This window comes from Oenanthe melanoleuca, chromosome 17 (genome assembly GCF_029582105.1).
Source record: "Oenanthe melanoleuca isolate GR-GAL-2019-014 chromosome 17, OMel1.0, whole genome shotgun sequence".
Classification (NCBI taxonomy): Eukaryota; Metazoa; Chordata; class Aves; order Passeriformes; family Muscicapidae; genus Oenanthe; species Oenanthe melanoleuca.
In genome coordinates this window covers 9,789,921-9,807,833 of record NC_079350.1, presented here as the reverse complement: position 1 = coordinate 9,807,833, position 17,913 = coordinate 9,789,921, and the positions used below count along the sequence as shown (strand labels likewise).

At 48.0% G+C, this 17,913-nt stretch overlaps 1 protein-coding gene across 3 annotated transcripts in view; it reads left to right on the top strand.

The window, feature by feature from the left end:
* PNPLA7 (patatin like phospholipase domain containing 7) overlaps positions 1–17,913 on the top strand; it is a 123,437-nt gene that overhangs the window by 81,976 nt on the left and 23,548 nt on the right. For all 3 annotated transcript variants that reach the window (XM_056504961.1, XM_056504960.1, XM_056504962.1), the window contains exon 27: positions 12,313–12,469. In XM_056504961.1, coding sequence (XP_056360936.1) covers positions 12,313–12,469 — 157 coding nt within the window. The remainder of the gene's footprint in view (positions 1–12,312; positions 12,470–17,913) is intronic.

Genomic DNA, 17,913 nt, shown 5'->3' with positions numbered 1-17,913 from the left:
TGGAAAGGGAGGATAAAAGCAGCAGTGTAGGAGAAGCAAATTCTGCCCTTTTTGTTGTGGGATCAGTGTGTCTGATGAATGCTCTGTTGTCCCCTCTGTCTGTGCCACATGCAGGGTGCTCACACTCCAGGCTCTTAGAGAAGGACAAGCAGGCAGCTCCATCTTCAGCTGGTCACTCATGGGCTGCTGCTGAGCTCCTTAAAGCCTGCCTTTATCTTCCTGTTCAATGGCTTTACCCAGGGATGGAGAGGCTGGGAGAGTCCCTGAGAGGCAGATCTCAGGAGATCACATTTGCTTTCTGCCCTCTGTGTTTGACTCCAGGATTGCAGGGAGGATAAACCATGGAGGATTTTCTGTGCCTGTGATGTTTGGCTGCAGCTCCAGCTCACTCAGGCTACTTTGAGTAAAAACCTGTTTGTCAGTCCTGTCTCTGCCACCAGGCACTGCTCTGTTCTTCAGGGAGGCACAGAGCCCTGGCAGGCAGGATGGGCAGGGCTGAGTTGTGCCTGGAGGGATGCTCAGGGCACACAGTCCTGTACAAGGGTCAGGCCAGGAGCAGTGGGACGTGCCCACAGCCACCTGGGGACGTGCTGGATGCTCACCTGCACCTCCAGGGGCTTCTGCTTGCAGGCTGAGCCCAGAGTGGCAGCACACTTGGGAGGGTTTTGCCCCTTTGTGTTCCTGAGCAATCATGGCAGAAAATAAATGGTACAAAGCTCCCAAAACACCAGAAGGAAAAACTTGAAGCAGATTTTGAGAACTTGAGAACTTTAGATCATGTTCCTTTTCTGACTGTCAGTGCTTTTAGCCTGCAAGTGTGGCTGGGAGGTGAGGAGCTCTTGCCTGGGAACAAACCCTGTGCTGCTTCCCCCGCTCCATCCTGCTAAAAAAGGCATCGAGTTTGGGGCTTGATGGCCTGATCTACCCGTGTAAAACACTTTAAAGCAAGGAAGTGCTGTGCTGGGAGATCTGCTGTTCCTCCTCAGGCTGTCTGGGGAGCTCCTGGCTGCCTTCAGCAGGCACAGGGATGTGGTGCTGCTCCTTGCCTGGTGACACAGTGTTTTAATTACACACCAGCAATTAAGTGCTGGCCCAGCCAGCAGGATACAGAAGCTGAATCTGCAATATGCTCATGTGCAGAGTCAGAAATTATTAATAAGGACATTAGTAAGTTTTGGGGGTTGATTTGTTTTTCTGTTTGGTTTGTTAGTCTAACATGGAGAGGAGCCTTAAAGCAAAACCCTTGTGGTCTCCTCCTGACTGAGGGCAGCTGCTTCTTAATTCTGTGCTTTTCACATAATAATTGATAACAGACAGGGTTTGGTGCTTACCCTGTTATTTAGATGCTCAATGCCTCCTTCTTAATTGGATTTTTCCATCTTAACTCTGAGAAACTTCCACTTCTGCATAGTGTAGGTCTGATGTTTGGCAAGAGGGTCACTGCAGGCAGAAGAAATTTCTTTCTTGTCTCCTGTGAAATTCTCATCAGCTTTTTTTCCTGAGAGGAGTCATGAAGCCATTGTTCTTTCCATTGCTTGAATTCGTTAAGGAAAAATTGACAAGCTGCCAGAATTAATGAACATTTAAATTCTCATCAGCATAACAGGGTAATGCTACAGTGGGAATGACTGAGGAATATGCTGCAAGGGAAGGAGGGTGGAAATTGCACCTCTGCTTTTTGGGGCTGTGTTTAGTTGTCTCAAGGTCAAATGGCAGCATGGGAAGGTCTGTTTTCAGCACTGCTGCTGTGGAGAAGAGCTGAGATCCCTTGTGCAGTGTCATCTTTTGCTCCATGATCTACAGCAGCAAAGTGAAAACGGGGAGAGAAACCAGGGAAGAGTGCACAGAAAATATCTAAGCTTAGTTTAGGGCTTTTGTGGCCTAATAAAGGTGATGTCCCCTGGGTCTGGACTGAGGTTTGGCTCCAGGGGGTGGAGGTGGAGTGGTAGAATTGACCCCTCATAGCCCAACTTCCAGCATGTGATGCAACATCTGAGGAATAAAGAGCTGAAATTCGAGGTGGAAACGCTGCTCCAGTGACAAAGTGCTGTCCTTGGCATGGACAATTTGCTCCCTTGTGCTGACAGCTCCCTTCCCCAGGCTGCAGCTCCTTTCCCTGCACTGTGGTTATGAAACCCTGGGGTTCAGTCTTGGGCAGTGACAGAACCTCCTGGGGAGGCTCTGAGCTTCTATGGTGCAGCTGCTTCAGATTCAGTTCCAGCAGTTAAGGAAGATTAATTCTTATTCCTCAGCTCAGACAGGTAACTAATGATAGGAGGCTTTTTACCCCTGTCAGGAGGAGAAGTGTGTGTGTGGATGTTGTTTAAAAGTGCCACTGCAGAGCTGCAGAACCTGAGATGGAGCTGGTGGGCTCCTGAGATCAATTACTGAAGCTCAAATACAGGGAGGGAACTGGAAATATGGGGGGAGTTACTTTCTTAAGCTATTAAACCTGACCACAGGCACCCAGACAATGTGACAATGTGCTCTTAGGATGTGTGGGAGAAGAGGGAAGGAATTTGTTTCCTGAAGGAGGCAACTCCAGAGAAAACCACTTGGAAAACACTTCCAGCAAGAACAGAGCAGTGTTTTCACCTATGGGATCCTAAAGATGCTCAATATAGAGATTACAGAAGGGATGAAAGAAAATCCCATGGGAATTTCCTGGGCTCTTGATGTGCCTCACATAAATTGGAGCACACAAAATGTTTTTCAGCTCCTTTGCTGGGTTCAAGACTTAACATGGACTGAGTCTGGTGAGGGGCAGGAGGGATGAGGGGTCTGTGGAGCCCAGGTGCTGTCATGACCAGTTCTCTGTGTTGGAGGATAAAAGGAATATCTTGAGAACTTGCTTAGCAGTGTTTCTCCATGCTTCCAATTCTATCTAGATCATACACAACCTGTTTTCCCTTTTTCTTTTCCCACCTGGCTGTGTCTGCCAGTCTGTAAGTCTCTCTTCCCTTTCTAACACATCCAATCCTTGAGATTTGCCAGTTTCATTGCACTGTTTTTGCTCCACATTCTTTCCTTCTTGTCTTCTTTACATCTGCCCTTTAGTTCTTTTCTCAGTCTTTGCTTTCAAGTCCTCTCACAAGTTGTGAGATTTTCACCTATTGTGAGAAAATGCAGTTTGCCAATTTTTTTTTTTGCCATCCTGGTATGTCCCTGTGTGTGTCAACAGAGATGTACTTGGCTTTGAAATCATTCCAGATCATGCAGTGAGCTTCAGGACTGCACCAAGTTTGCAAATAGGTTATTGATTGCAATGTTTAATGTTGTTTTCAGTGGTTTATAATGGGGAGCAGGTATCCCCTTCTTTTGGTGTCTCTGTCTCACAGTGCTTGAAATCCACAGGGCACAGAGCTGACAGCTGGAAATGTATAAAAGTTGGATTCAAGGTTGAGAATAAAAATATAAAAATTGGGGTTTTTTTTTTTTCCTGAAGTGCTTAGAAAACATAGCCTGAGAAAATACTTGTTCTGGAGTAAATTATGGAACAAAACTATTGCTAAAAACCATTGTTCTTCATTGTGACCCTGGCTTGCTGAGTTTTGGGGGTGTCTTTGCCTCCCCTGGCAGGAGGGATCTGGGTGCTGGGCTCTGCTGGGGCTGGCCAAGATCCCTGTCTGCAGCCTGGGATGGAGCCTGTCTGGCACAGGCTGGGCCCTTCTGCACTGGCTTCACACCATTTCCACTTAGGCAAGACAAGAACAAGGATTTTTGTGTGATTCCTGTCTTTTCTTTCTCTCCTCCTTTTGCAGTCAGGCAGCATCCCTGAAATTCCTGTTCCATTTCTAAGTGCTGCTGGAGGTACTGAGCTGGCACCTAAGGGCTGTGCTTTCCTCTCCTCCAGCAAGACAGGTCTTGAGGAATATGTGCTGCTAAAAGGATCCCATTCCTCATCCTGATCATGCTCTGAAGTTCCAGCAAATTAAGCTGAGATGGGAAAAGAACTTGAAAAATGCTTGTTCCCTGGGTTTAAATGGAAGAATCAGGCTTGCTGTGCAGCATCTGCAGTCTGTCAGTGCCCAGTAAGAGCTGAGGAAGCAGGATTTCTGCAGCAGGGAAGTATCAAAATGATACAAAAGGGGCTCAATCTGCTTTGTGTCATGGAAAAAAAAATAACACTCCAACCTCTGAATATCTGAAATATCTTTCCTCCAGTTCTTCTTCTTCAGAGTAATCCCTTTGTACACCAGGCCAGTATGTCTTTTGACTTTGGACAGGCAGAAAGTTGGCAGCTCTGAGGTTAATCCTTGTGGCCTTTGCAGTTTTCCCCATCAGGACCAGCCTGAACTGGCTGGGAGCATTTTGGAGGAGGAGAGGCTGTTTGGTGACCTGTGCTGTGGCTTTTGAGTGTGCACCTCAGTGCACAGTGGAGTGGGATTTTTCTTTGTGATTCCCTTTTTGGAGCTCAGGCTGGTGCATGGGGGGGTTCAGAGCTGGCAGTTGCTCCTCTAGGTGCTCAGGGAAGTGTCCTGTGCTGGGTGTCTGTCATTGCCATGTGCAGACAAACCAGAGGGAAAGCTGAAGTCCAGAGTCAGGCTTCTGGATTCCCAACATCTTTCAAAACCTAGATTTGATTCCAGAGCAATATTCAGGAGATAAAATAACAGAGAAGCAGCAAAAGTCTTTATCCTTACAGATAAAACTGCACTTTTGGTGTTTTACTTGTGCTGCTCTTTGGAGAGGCCAGAGGAGTAAGGTAGGGAAGGTGAGCTCTTGCTGGGAAAGATGATGATAATGTATGTTCAGATATCTAATTTGAGTCTTATCCAGGTCAGCCCTAGAGTTAGGTTGTTTGAACAAGCAGAAAACAACCCCTAAAAATAAATCAGTGAGTTGTGTTTGCTGTTACTGAGCAAAGCTCCTGAGGCAGGGCTGGGAGCTCCTCTGGGACCCCGAGCTCTGTGCGTGCAGATGTTGGAAGAAGCTGCAGCCTGATTGCTCCTGAGAGGCTGTGCTGGGTTTCTGCAGGGAGGAGCCATCCTGAGCCATGCCTGGTGCATTATTGTGCTTTTAATCGTGTTTGTGCAGCAGTCAGAGCCCAGCCTGCCCTCAGCTGGGGGAGGGCACAGCCTGTGGCTGCTCCCACATTCCCAGACCTGATGCCAGTTGCTCAGGGAGCTGAGTAACATTTGGGTCATCACGTGCCCACAAAAGCCAGATTCCAATGGATTGGCACCCAAGGAATGCTCAGTGATCTGATTTTTCCTTTTCCCATCTGCAGCACCTCTGTAATTGCTCATTTGCCTCCATCTGCCATGGAGGGTGAAGGTTATAACAGCTTCTGTTAAACCCTCCAAGCAGCAGGAGCTTGGGAGTCATCACCTTCAAAGTTATTGCTTAAAGAAAACCCCTAAAATTAATTGCAGGTGGTTTAGTTGGACTCTTCTGTCCTGATCTCCAGTCTTTCCCACCAAGCTCATTTATTTACAGCAGTGCCTTGATAAACAGGTGAAATTAAACAGGAGGTGGTGGAGCTGTGGGTCAGCTCTTGTTGCTGGCTTTGCACCTTTTTTTATCAGATGTAAAAGCATAAAAAGTGCTGTGTTCACTTCCCATGGAGCAGCTGTAAAGCTCTGTTGGCAAGTCCCTGTGCTTTCAGGAGTCTGGTTCTTGCATTGCTGTGATTTTGGGGGATCTCCATCCAGCCTCACCTGGGTTGAGCTTTCTTGTTAAGAAAAAGTAAATTCTCAGTTAATATTCTCTGAAGTGCTTTGGTCTTACTTCTGCAGCTTCCAGATGTTGTGCTCAGAATGGATTCTTCCAAGGCTTTAATAAATAAGTCTCAGAGGGGTGAGGAAGGAGGATGTGTTTGTTTTCCAAAGGAATTATCTTCTTTGCAGATGGTAACTGAATTGTTCCTTGGCTCAGAGTAAGAGACAGGATTTTGTGACATCCCCAAGTGGGTTCAGTTTGTCATTCAGCCCCTTTCCTGCTCCTGTGCCCCTCTCTGAGCATGCTGCTGCCAGCTGGGATCAGAAAACAAAATAGTGCATTTTATAATTTACTTTGACTATTTTGTGCTTTTTCTCCTCTCCAGTGCCTCCCTCCTGTGTCCCTTCACACCCCAGGGCTGGGTAGCCCTGACAGCTCTCCTGGAAGGGCTGAACCCATTTTGTTCATTTATTTCTGTGTCAGGCACAAATCTCTTTGTTTAAAGCTTGTTCTAAAGTTAGTGTATAAAGCAGAAACAAGATCAGGGCTATAATAGGACATTGTATTTGGATTTTCTTGCAGGAAGAGGATTTCACTGAGCTTGTGATAAATAGGAGATGCTTTTTCTGCCAGATGTGCCTGCCTGGCACAGGGTGTGACCTGCAGCAGGGCAAGGCCAAGGGGAAGAGGCTCCTGAGCTCTGGCTTAAGGAGTTAAAGGGAATCTGAGGGCAATGCTAAATGGGAGGATGGAATGAGATTGTTAATGGAGGGGAAGACAAGAAAAATCCAGGTCTCTGGATCAATATGTGTGGAAAGGAAAAAGCTTCCTCCAGGGCAGCTGCTGGGAGAGATCCTGATTGTTGGGTGTTAGAATGAGAACCCAGTAATGTGGGGTTATTCCCTCTGTTTAGCTCAGAAATGGTGCTCAGTTGATGAATCAATTAATTGTTGTGAAGATTGGAAAGTTCCTTGGAAATGCTCACGTAGAGCCATGGCTGCAGGAGTGCAGGGGTCTGGTTTCTTTGGAGCTGGCAGAAAATCACTGCATTAATTCTGGCTGATTTATGATGCTGGGAAATTTTATGGTCAGGAAAGCTGGGAAATAATGTTATTGGGAAGATATAACTAGGATTAGATTTCAAAGCAGCATTTGGGTATATTGCTGCTGCTGCAAAAGCTGGAAGGTGCCAATTGGAGATAGTCCAGTTGCAACTTGTAGCAGACTTCCATTTCTGAGCCAGTGACTGAAACACTCAGTGCCAGGATCAGCCACAGAACACACCAAAAATGCTGCTGTTTATGTAAAGAAGAGGCTTTTCCTTATGTCACCTTTCCTGATGCCACTCCATGTAGCTCTTCACATAAACAACATCCAATTTCCACTCAGCCCAACACAAAGAACACTTCCACAATGACTCCAGGAAGGATCTAGAGCCACCACCACCCCTCAGTGAATGGTTCTGTAGCTGCATCAGTTACTCTGAGAGCTGCAGGTCAGTCACCAGCCCAGTTTGGGGGTTGTGGTTCCCTGAGTGCTGGACATGGTGGATTTCTGGATGTGCTCCAGTCCTGTGGGCTTGGAGGCTCAGGCACCTTCAGTTTATTTCTGTTGTGCTCACAGCAGGCTTGGGGCAGTGGCTGCCCAAGGCACCACTCTTTGCACAGAATGGACATGGTAAATGCAGATTCATAGAATTGGCAAGGCAGGAAAAGACCTTTAAGATCATGGAGTCCAACCATACCCCAGCACTACCCCCTGTCCCCAAGTGCCACATCCATGTGGCTTTTGGGGACTCCACACTGCCCTGAGCAGCCTGTGAAGGGCTGGACAACCCTTCAGGGAAAAGCTGGTTTTGTGGCTTTGCTACTTCAGGAGTTTTAAGATTCTGAGGGTGTCTTAATTCAGGTGTTTTAGGCTCTAATGGAGCTTAATAAAGTCCTCTTGACAATTTCTCTGTTTTTCTGCCTCCTTTGCCAGGTAACTGTCAGGAAGGAGGGACAGAAGCTGTGTCCCACTCTGGGGAGGCTTTGGTGGGAGACACAGCAGAGCTCTGCAGCAGCCATGGCCTTAATCCTTCTTTAGCCAAAGGAACAGCATCTCTTCAGAGCATTCAGGGAGATCTTCAGGCTGCTGAGTCAGTCAGAAGGAGAGATGGGGGCTGGTGAGGATGAATGCCTGGGCTGGATTCCTCTTGGAATTCAACTCCCTTTTTGGATCTGCCATGGGCTTTGGAGGTGCTTGAGCTGCAGCCTTGCCTGGCTGCCCCCTTAGCCATGGTCTGGAAAGTGAGTGTCCCCTCTGGCTGCTCCCAGGCTTGGCTTGTCCTTTCAAACCAGGCAGCATCCTGCTGCTGTGTTAAACATGGCTTGTGGGGGAAATACTGGTGCATAAAATGCTGGTTTGTATTGGTTGTGTTTCTTTCAGCCTGCCTTCCTGCTGGCACTTGGTCTGGGATGTCCTGCTGCATTCCCTGCCTTCTCCTGAGCCTCATTAATCCCAGCTCTGGCAGCACGTGCAGGGCTGGCACATGCACAGCTCACAGGGGAGTTCTCCTGTTATCAGTTCTGCTCTGGCCTTCGTGCATCACTGTCACATGCCAGCAGCACTTCCCCTGGGGATGAGAGCAAGGGCTCATTTCAGCAGCAGGAATTTTCCTGCAGAAAGGCTGAGCTCTCTGTGTGTGCTGGGCTGAGGTATTTAGGGAAGCAGGTCTGCAACCCTGTAACTCCTCTCCCTGCTTTGTGGTCATTTCTTGTCCAGAATCAGAGAACCTGAGCTGGAGAGACCCACCAGGATCACCCAGTGCAGCCCCTGTCATTGCCCAGAGCCCCCAACAATCCCAGCCTGTCCATTCCCTGGGGAGCCTGGGCAGTGCCAGCACCTCTGGGGGAAGAGCCTTGCCCTGAGCTCCAGCCTGAGCCTGCCCTGGCCCAGCCCCAGCCTGGTTCCTGTCCCTGGTGATGCAGAGGAGGGATCAGAGCTGTTCCTGTTCTCCCCCTCTGCCTGCAGTGAGGTCTCTCTCCCCTCAGTCTCTTGTCCAGCTGATCCTGTGACCTGTTTGTCACCATGAGCAGTAGAGAGGGAATGGGTTGGAGTTTAGCCAGCACAGCTTCTGGAGGCTCATTCAGCACATGGTTTGGTGAGTGCACAGAGCAGCACTTGGGGCAGCTGCTGCCCAGAGCAGCCCCTGCTTTGTGCTGCTCAGGTCAGACTGAGAACAGAGCCTGGCTCTGGCTTCCAGCTCCTCCAGCTGGGTGATGCTGGTTCAGCTCTCTCTGAAAGGGCATTAAAGAATCAGACCTGTCCAGATACTGACTGCACCTCCTGGGCAAATCTTTGGGTTCTGATAGAAATTATTTGAAAGTCATCCTGTAGGTCATGCTCCTGGGCCCCTTGCCCTGTGCTGGGGCAGTGCTATCCTGCCAGGGGAGGTGCTGCATTCAGCACTGTGTGTGCACCTCCTCTCTGGGCTGCCCCCACTGCCCTGCAGCAGCACTCCTGTCCCTCTCCTCTGCAGTGAGTGCCATTCAGCTCTGTGTCACCAGGGGGTTTGTCCTGTCCCTGTGTTGTCACTGCTGTGCAGGTACAGCACTGGCACAAGCCATCTCCCTTTGTTCTCCTCTTGCCCAACACTTGTATTTCCACGTTTCCCTAAACCAGGACATGTCCCCTGTGAAATTGGGTCTGGCATTACAAGAAGTGCACAGTCCCTGGAGGTTTTTTTCTGCACTAGATCTCTGGTTGTTAACATGGATCTTGCTCCTGGCTGCAGTTTGTTTTCCTCTTCAGTTTGCAGGTGCCCAGTGCAGCTCTGTGGGAGTGCAGGGATGCTGTCAGAGGGATGTGAGTGCCTGAGCCAGCACACAAACCCTTCCCTTGGCAGCCTGCCCGTGTTTGTGGAACTGGGAATTGCCCAGCACAGAACCAACTGCAAAGAGTTGGTGAGAGGTCCCATGTAGTAACATTGCTGGGACAGTGATGGCCTAAAACTGTAGGGAAAAGGGGGGAAAAAAAAAATCCTCATTTCTGTCTTTCAGGAGGCCAGGTGGTACCTGGAAAAAAGGAGGGGCTCAGACACATATGTCTTTTTTCAGGATTTAGTTTGAAAATTCCAGGAATGCTCCTGCTCAGGGTGTTGGAGCTGAAAGAATCAGCTTTGTGATTGTGTATAAATGAAACATAATTTAGTCAGGCAGCTTATGGGAAGTCCTTTTATAAGCAAGAAAAGGACTTTGATTCCCATCTTGCTTTGGGATCAGTGAATCTGTTGGAGATCTGTGGCTGCACATTGGTGGGATATTGGCAGGGACTCTGTGGATGCAGGAGGAGGGATGACTTGCCAATAAAAATAATAATGATCTTTTGTTATTTATACAAAGACATCATGCAGCAAAGTAGGAACAAATCCAGAGTGCTCAAATCCCTTGTATTTATGGATGTGTGAATCAGGAGAAACAGTTAAAACAATCCAGTCTGGAGCTACTCATGGCCTGTTTAAAATTGTCCTCCAAGCAGGAAATGCTTTAAGGTACTTCTTGTGCTCTAGGAAAGGCACCTGATGTGGGCTGTCTGCAGAGAGCAGGAGGTGGAGGAAAGGTCTGCTCCTAGCAGAATATCAGGGCTGAGGCAGTGGGAAATGCCAGGCAGGAGAAGCAGAGCACAAAAATAGCTGCACTCTAAAAGCCTCAAAACAATGGGCAGGATAAAAGTATAATTCCTTTAACTCAGGGCACCTTGTGGGAAGAAGCAGGAGAAGAAGAGGGGAAGGGGAATTTAGAGAGGAAAGTGAAATGAGCCATTTTCTGCTCTTGGAGTGCAGCAGCACAGATCTGTCATTGAAGTCATTTACACCCAGGGTAAGCAGGAACCTGTCCCAAAGCATTTCAGCAGCTGGAGGGGATTTATTTGGATGGAAAGAATGTGTTCAGCATAGCTTGGCCAAATGACACCTACGGTGGACTTGGCAGCTGTTAGCAAGTATTTATAGGATGTAAACAGCAAGGGGAAGGAGGATGGAAATAGAGCAAACTGTGGGGGACAGAAAATGGGATGAAAATAGGAAAAGGAAGATTTTTTTTTACTGCTTTATGGTCTAGACTGCAAAGCATCCATCCAGGTGGGATGAACTAATCAAAAATGCTTCTTATTCACTGGACAAAACATTTGAGAGCAGAGGCTGTAGCTTTGGACTGCTTGGGAGGGCAGTTCACCTCCACTGCAGTGTTCTGTGGTTCTGTGGGATGGACAGGGATCCCTTTCCCACTAGGGGATAAAAGATCAGATTTGATCAGATGTTGATAGGATCAGATCCAATGTTCCACCTCTGCTCTCTCATTTCTGATGGTGGGGAGCAGCTGCTGCTTCAGAAATGAGTGTTTGCAGCAGTTTGCAGCTTCTGAGCCTCCTGAGCACCAGCTTGCACCTCCCATTTTCATGTTGAGTAGCCACTGACAGCCTGGTACCTTTGATTCATCCTTTCCACATTTAAATCCATTTGTGGTTTGACCTCTTCAGCATGTGGTTACAGTGGCTTCCCCAGTTTGTGCTCTATGCACACCTGTCTGCAAATTCTTTCCTTTCCATTAAAATCTCTACATGGTGATATCACTGCTGCCCCTGCATGGTTCCCATCAGTCAGGATCTTCCCCAGTCAGTGATTCAATTTTACTTTCTCCTCATGTGAAGTCCATCCCATATTCTGGTCACCTTTTGTGCTTCTCTCTGTCATTTTTTAGTTCTGTTCTTTTTTTGGGTGAGAAGCCAGAGCGTGCTCATGGTTTTCCAAACACTTGCCCATCCTGGATGTGTGTTCTTATGTTTTCTGGTTTATTCTGGTTTCTTTGATTTGCCACTTGAGCCTTAGCACTGAACCTTAGGTTAATATTTTTCAGGAATATCCCCAGAGGTTCCCAAATCCATGTGAGCAGAGCTGGATAAGAACTGGTTGCTGCAGGGGCGTTGCTGCTTCTGTTTTCCTCTTGCCCCATCAGCACTGAGGTTCCTCTGTTGTTTAGCACCTGACTCTATTGTTGCTCTGAATTCCTTCTGCACTTGAAATCAAGGAATATGTTTACTCTCCTGAAGGAATTTGTGAATCCTCAAAAGTTGCCTCCTCATCTGCCCCTCTCCTGGGTTTGTGTGCAGACTCAGCCTCTGCCCTCTCATCACTGTTCATCTCTGCTTGCTTTTGTTTTCATCTTCCAACTCATTATTAATCCATGTGGTGTCCCCTCCCAATAGCCCAGGCTGGCTCAGGGTTTGTGGAGAATCACTGGGAAAGAAGCTCTGGGGCAGGGCTCTGGACTCCAGCCTTCCCTGGGAGCTTTGGGGGGACCCCAGTAAATCCACGCTGGCGTTCCCTCGCCCATCCACCAGCTCAGCTCTTGACTGCTGCCATCTCCCTGCCTTTCCTGATCCAGGCTGTGTGGTTGTGTTCCCTGGGATCCTCTGGGAGTCTCTGGGAGGATTCCTGCATTCACAATGTTTGTTCCTGGCACCGGGGCTCGTTTAGCAAGAGACTGGCAGCTCAGCTGGCGCGGGCTGGGCTTCCTGAGCAGCGCCTCTCATCACCAGACCCTGCTCTCCTTCAGTGACCCTTTGGCTGACAGTGCCTTTTCTGTTTGTCCTTCCCTTCCGTGCCGGGCGCAGGGGCTGCTCGCAGGTGGGCGTGCTGCGGGCGCTGATGGAGGCCGGCATCCCCGTGGACATGATCGGGGGCACGTCCATCGGCGCCTTCATGAGCGCGCTGTACGCCGAGGAGCGCAGCTACAACCAGATGAGGATCAAGGCTCGCCAGTGGGCCATGGTGAGCATGGCAGGGCTGGGTCCCTGCTGGGGAGGGATGGATTCCTGCTGGGGAGGGATGGATTCCTGCTGGGGAGTGATGGATTCCTGCTGGGGAGGGCTGGGTCCCTGCTGGGGAGTGAAGGATCCCTGCTGGGGAGGGCTGGATCCCTGCTGGGGAGTGATGGATTCCTGCTGGGGAGTGAAGGATCCCTGCTGGGGAGTGATGGATTCCTGCTGGGGGAGGGCTGGATTCCTGCTGGGGAGTGAAGGATCCCTGCTGGGGAGGGCTGGATCCCTGCTGGAGAGTGAAGGATCCCTGCTGGGGGAGTGAAGGATCCCTGCTGGGGAGTGATGGATTCCTGCTGGGGAGTGATGGATTCCTGCTGGGGGAGAGCTGGATCCCTCCTCTGGGAATGGTGGATCCTTCCTGTGGGAGTGCTGGACTCCCTCCCATGGAAATGGTGGATACATCCTGTGGAAATTCTGGATTCTCCCTCCCATGGGAATGCTGAATTCCTTCTCATGGGAATGCTGAATTCTCCCTCCCATGGGAATGCTGGACTCCTTCCCATGGGAATGCTGGACTCCTTCTCATGGGAATGCTGGACTCCCTCCTCGCTGGAGCAAGGCCCAGGCAGGGCAGCCTCCTGAATTTCAGTGTCTGTGCCACAGAACAAGCCCTGCCTGGCAGTGCTGGATTGTCACTGTGGGGCTGGGAAGCAGCAAAGAACACAGCAACAAAGCTCCTCCCAGGTAGCAAGAAAGAGCAATTTATTGGAAAGCCATGGCATATATATAGGATAGATGGGGAAAAACAAAGTAGAAAAGATTCATTGGTCCAAGGAGGCAACACCTCTTTGAAAACATGTTTTGTGCAAAACATCACAAGACACTCACATGGCTCAGTGCTCAGCACCAGGTGTCTGTCTGGGTTTTCTTTCTTCCTTCCCTTGTTTTGTCTCTGAGAAAGATCCCCAGCTGGATCCAAGCTGGAGCTGAGAAAAGTCAACAGCCTGGGAGAAAACAAGATTAGATTTCTCCAGGAGCCTTCAGCAGTGCCCACAATGGATCACCAGGAAAAGCTGCTCCATGTCCAAGGAGTCAGGAGGCAGCTGCCTGGCTTAGCTCTGCACAAATCCTGGTCATGCTGTCAAGGCACAGTGATGCTGTTCCTGTCTGCTCACCTGTGGTTATCTTTGTTTTATCTTCTCTTTTATGTGCTGGGACCTGTTTCCTTTCCAGCTCTCAACAAATGTGTTTCTCTTTTGTGTTATTCTCTCTCTTTCTCACATGCTGTCATGTGTCAGTGGAACTGAGTGACAGAGGTAATCCTTCTCTAAATAACTCCCAAGTGTGTCACTCCTGGTCCTGCCTGTGCACTCCACAGCACTGGGACTCTGGGTCAGGAGAAATTCATCACTTTCAACATTTAGTGCAAACCAAATCTTATTTTCAAAGTTAACTCAAGTTTTGGGAAGGTTATTTTAAATAGTGACTTTAGTGGGTGAGTTATTTATCATGGAATCAAAGATTGGTTTGGGTTGGAAGGGACCTTAGAGATGTCTCATCATGGCAGGGACACCTCCCTCTATCCCAAGGTGCTCCAGCCCCATCCAGCCTGACCTTGGTTTTATTTATTGATGGGATGTTGGATGAAAACTGTCTCAGGTGACACTGGCTCAGACTGACTGAAGGTGAGGTTATTTCTGAAGTTTGATGGTTTCAAGTTTCTGTTCTTCATATCAAACTCACATTTTCCTGTAGATTTTCTTACTGAAAATGAAGTGACATAGGGAAATTTATAAATGAGATTAAGAGTCTTAGGTCTTGGGTTTCAGGAGAAATAGGACCCTGACATTGGCATATGGGCACTGATTTTATCTCCCAAGGATCTTCCAATCTGCCATGGCTTTGCAACAAAAGCTGTCTCTGGGAAGCTGGATTGAGTGAGGCTCTGAAATCCAGATGGAGTCCCTGGGATGTTTGTGCTGTCCTGGTGGGCAGAGCACTGTGGGACAGATTCTCCTCCCCATCACTGCCTGCCAGAAGAATGTGGGTTTTATGCTTTTTATTTAAGAACTGTCTGTGCCTGGCTGGCTTGGGAAGCACCCAAAACATAAACTGTTTATGATCCAGAGCAGTTTGCTGGAATCACAAACCTGGGGGAGGCACAAGATTAAAGACATAAAACCAACTGCACTGAATTGTGTCAGACATCCTTTAACCTTGTGTCTCTTTCCCACCTTGTGCCTGCAGGGCAGCAGCTGGGTGGGTGCTGGTGCCTCCCAGAGCTTCCCCAGCACTCTGGGGCTCTCTGCCCTCTCTCCCAGCTCTTGGTTAGGTACAGCCATGGAATTTTCCTCTGTGCATTTGTCCAGAGGATTCTCCTCTTGTTTGTCAGGTCTGCCCTGTGCAGGGCATGAGGCAGAGCTGGAGATGTTTCCTGGAGCTTGCCAGAGCTGGAATCACAGTCACTTTTATCAGGAATAGTCAGAGATGAAGTGAAGGCATTTAATCTGTTGATTAACCTTTGAGCACAAATTGCAGAAGCTCAGAGGATGTTTCACAAGGTAAAAGGCAACTTTTGGCCTGGGGCTGTTTCAGGTGTTGGTGCCTTGAAACCTGCAAATAAGTAATGGGAAAAGTGATTGACCTCTGTTAGAACAAACATTTCAGCTCATTAATGAGGAATGGATTTTCATGAGGATTTCCATGAGTGTTCTTGCAGGTCCATGTCCAACCCAGGAATTGTTTAAGGTTTGAGGACAAAAGCAAAACCTCTGTCTGAGGCCCCTCCTCTGGTACCAGCAGTGTCCAGGAGAATGGCTGCAAACTGGAGAGAGCCATGAAATCCCCTCTCCAAAATCACAATGTGCAGAGAGTTGGGGGATTAGAAATCTTTTATCAGTGGCTGTTCTGAGGTGTTGACCTCATATTAATACTGAGCAGGGAGAGGGAAAGGAGCCCCAGTGTGTGGGAAACAGCCAGGAGTCTGCTGGGGATTCTTGGAACATCTGCTTGGAGGGACTGAGTGTGAGAGAGCTGAAATATCTCCCAGAGAACCCCAAATTTCCATGTTCCAAATGAGACCTTCCCTGTGCCCCAGAAGCAGCCAGGCAGAAAGGCTGGAGCATCCATCCCCTGCTCCTGCTGCTCCTGCTCCTCTGGAGCTCTGAGCTTGGAAATGTCTTCATGGGGATGGATTAACTCATTTAACTCTGAGCTTTTCTTATCCATCTTTTAATCCATCAGGCTGAATGCTGTTTGTCCTGCATTTATTTCTCTCTTTGGTATTTTTAGAAATTGGCATCCCTCTAGCTCTACACTTGGTGCTGGGAGAAGGGATATTTTTAATGGAATGTGTTTTCAGCACCTAATGAAGCAGCTTAGAAATAAATTACTCTTGCAAAATACAGGGGGAAATATGAAAATTCCCAGTCAGATTAGTAACTATTTATTATCTCTCTATGTCTTCTGTACCTCTATTTAACCAGCAAAGCAAACAAGCCAAACCTTCAATGTTTGCAGATTGTTGGGGTTTTTTTTGTAATTGGAGGATTAATATCTCAAAATAGAAATATTTCACAAAGATGGAATATTTCTTGAAAGGAGTGTGTGGGGCTAAAACACTGCTCCTGATGGGAATGAGGGCTGGCTGGGTGGGACAGTGCCATCCTTTGCTGCCTGTCACTGTCTGGTGGCACTGACAGCTCAAATAAATGGGGGGTTCTGCCTCTGACCCTTCTCTATCTGTACATTGGGAGATCCTGTGCTTTAATGAGCTGATCTGCTCAGAAATTAATTCTGTTTGTTTTATTCCCTGTCATTCAGCTCTGAGTTATATTTTTATTTTATTGATTTAACATTTTTTTCATGTGAATTCCTTTCCTTGAAACTTCATAGGTGAATGCTGAGAAGGCACTGCATGATCTTTTGAGGAGTTTAAAAAATACTGGATCCATCTGAAATTTTTGTTGTTGCATAAGTTTTCCCATAACCTTGGGGTTTTTTATAGTCAGGAACATTGAAAAATCCTGGGATTATAGTGGCTTTTCACACCAGTTTGCCACAATGCTGCATCAAAGAATAAAAGAGCAGAGATGAAAATTCCTCTTGTCCATCATCACATGTCTTTGCTCTATGAGCAGAACCTTGTCCCTTCCATGCTGAAGATTTTTATACCTTAGGTCACTTTAAAAATTATTTTGGGATTGAAGGTCTTTTAAAAAAAACCACCTCATCTTGCAGAAGAGCTGTAGAAATGAAAGTTCATGAGAAGTTAATGAAGAATTGGGCAGGAATTGTTCCTGGCACAGGTGCCCAGAGCAGCTGTGGCTGCCCCTGGATCCCTGGCAGTGCCCAAGGCCAGGCTGGACACTGGGGGCAGTGGGAGGGGTCCCTGCCATGGCAGGGGTAGCACTGGGTGATGTTTAAGGTCCTTCCAACCCAAACTATTCCATGATTCCATGGCCTGGAAGCACTGGCAGAGCTGGCTCAGGGCTGGGCTGCCCTGGGGTGTCAGGGGATGTCTTGGAGCTGATCCCAGAGCTCCTGTAGGCAGTGGAGCAGGAGGCAGAAGGCTCTGTGTGCCTCTGCAGAGGCTGATCTTTAACTGAATTTATCTGGGCAACAGGAGGTGGCTGCAGCTATTGCTGGAAGGCTGAGGGAGGCTTTTGGCCATCAGCTTCAGCTAAAGGGCATCTTCCACCTCTGAGAAATGAGAATATTAAGAAATAACTATTAATTAGTAGTATTTTGTCCATGGGTAAGATCACTGTCAGGATCAGGAGAAATGTAGAGGGCTCAGCATTATAAATACCATTTGCAACAAGGGAAGCCTGATGGCTGCTGCTGAGTGGGAGAGATTTTTCTTCAGTATTAAATAAAGGGCTCTTTGTGGATGCCTCTTCCCCTGATTTAATCATCCTGAAGAGACCTGCTCCCAATTTTAGGTGCAGCACTAATTCCATCTCCTCTGAAGCTGTGGGTAGCAGTTATAGTTAGGTTGGCACAGTGTCCTCAGCACATCAAACCCAGAGTGAGGATGTGAATGAAGCTGACGTTCCATCCTTGGGTTTGTGCTCAGCCTTTGCATTCCCCCACATTTCCTGCTCCCATCCTTGTTCTTAATGATCTGTTTTTATCCTTGCACATCCCTGGTAGAAATGTGAAGGCAGCTGGGCATGACAAAGGCTGATCCTGCTGCTGGTTAAATCACTGCCAAAGTAAAGCCAGGGCCAGATGTTGCTCACAGCTGCTTTAACAGCTGGCAGCTTTGAGGCTGTTCCATGTGTCTGCCTGGAAAGGATGCCCTGATCTCTGAGAAGATGTTTGGTAAATTACAGAGAACATGTAGAGAGAAAAAATATTTCATCTCATGGAAATATTTCATCCATTTCACCTATAAAATAGTGAAACCCTATTTTGTTTTAAAGGAATTTATTGGGTTTGATGGTCATCTTT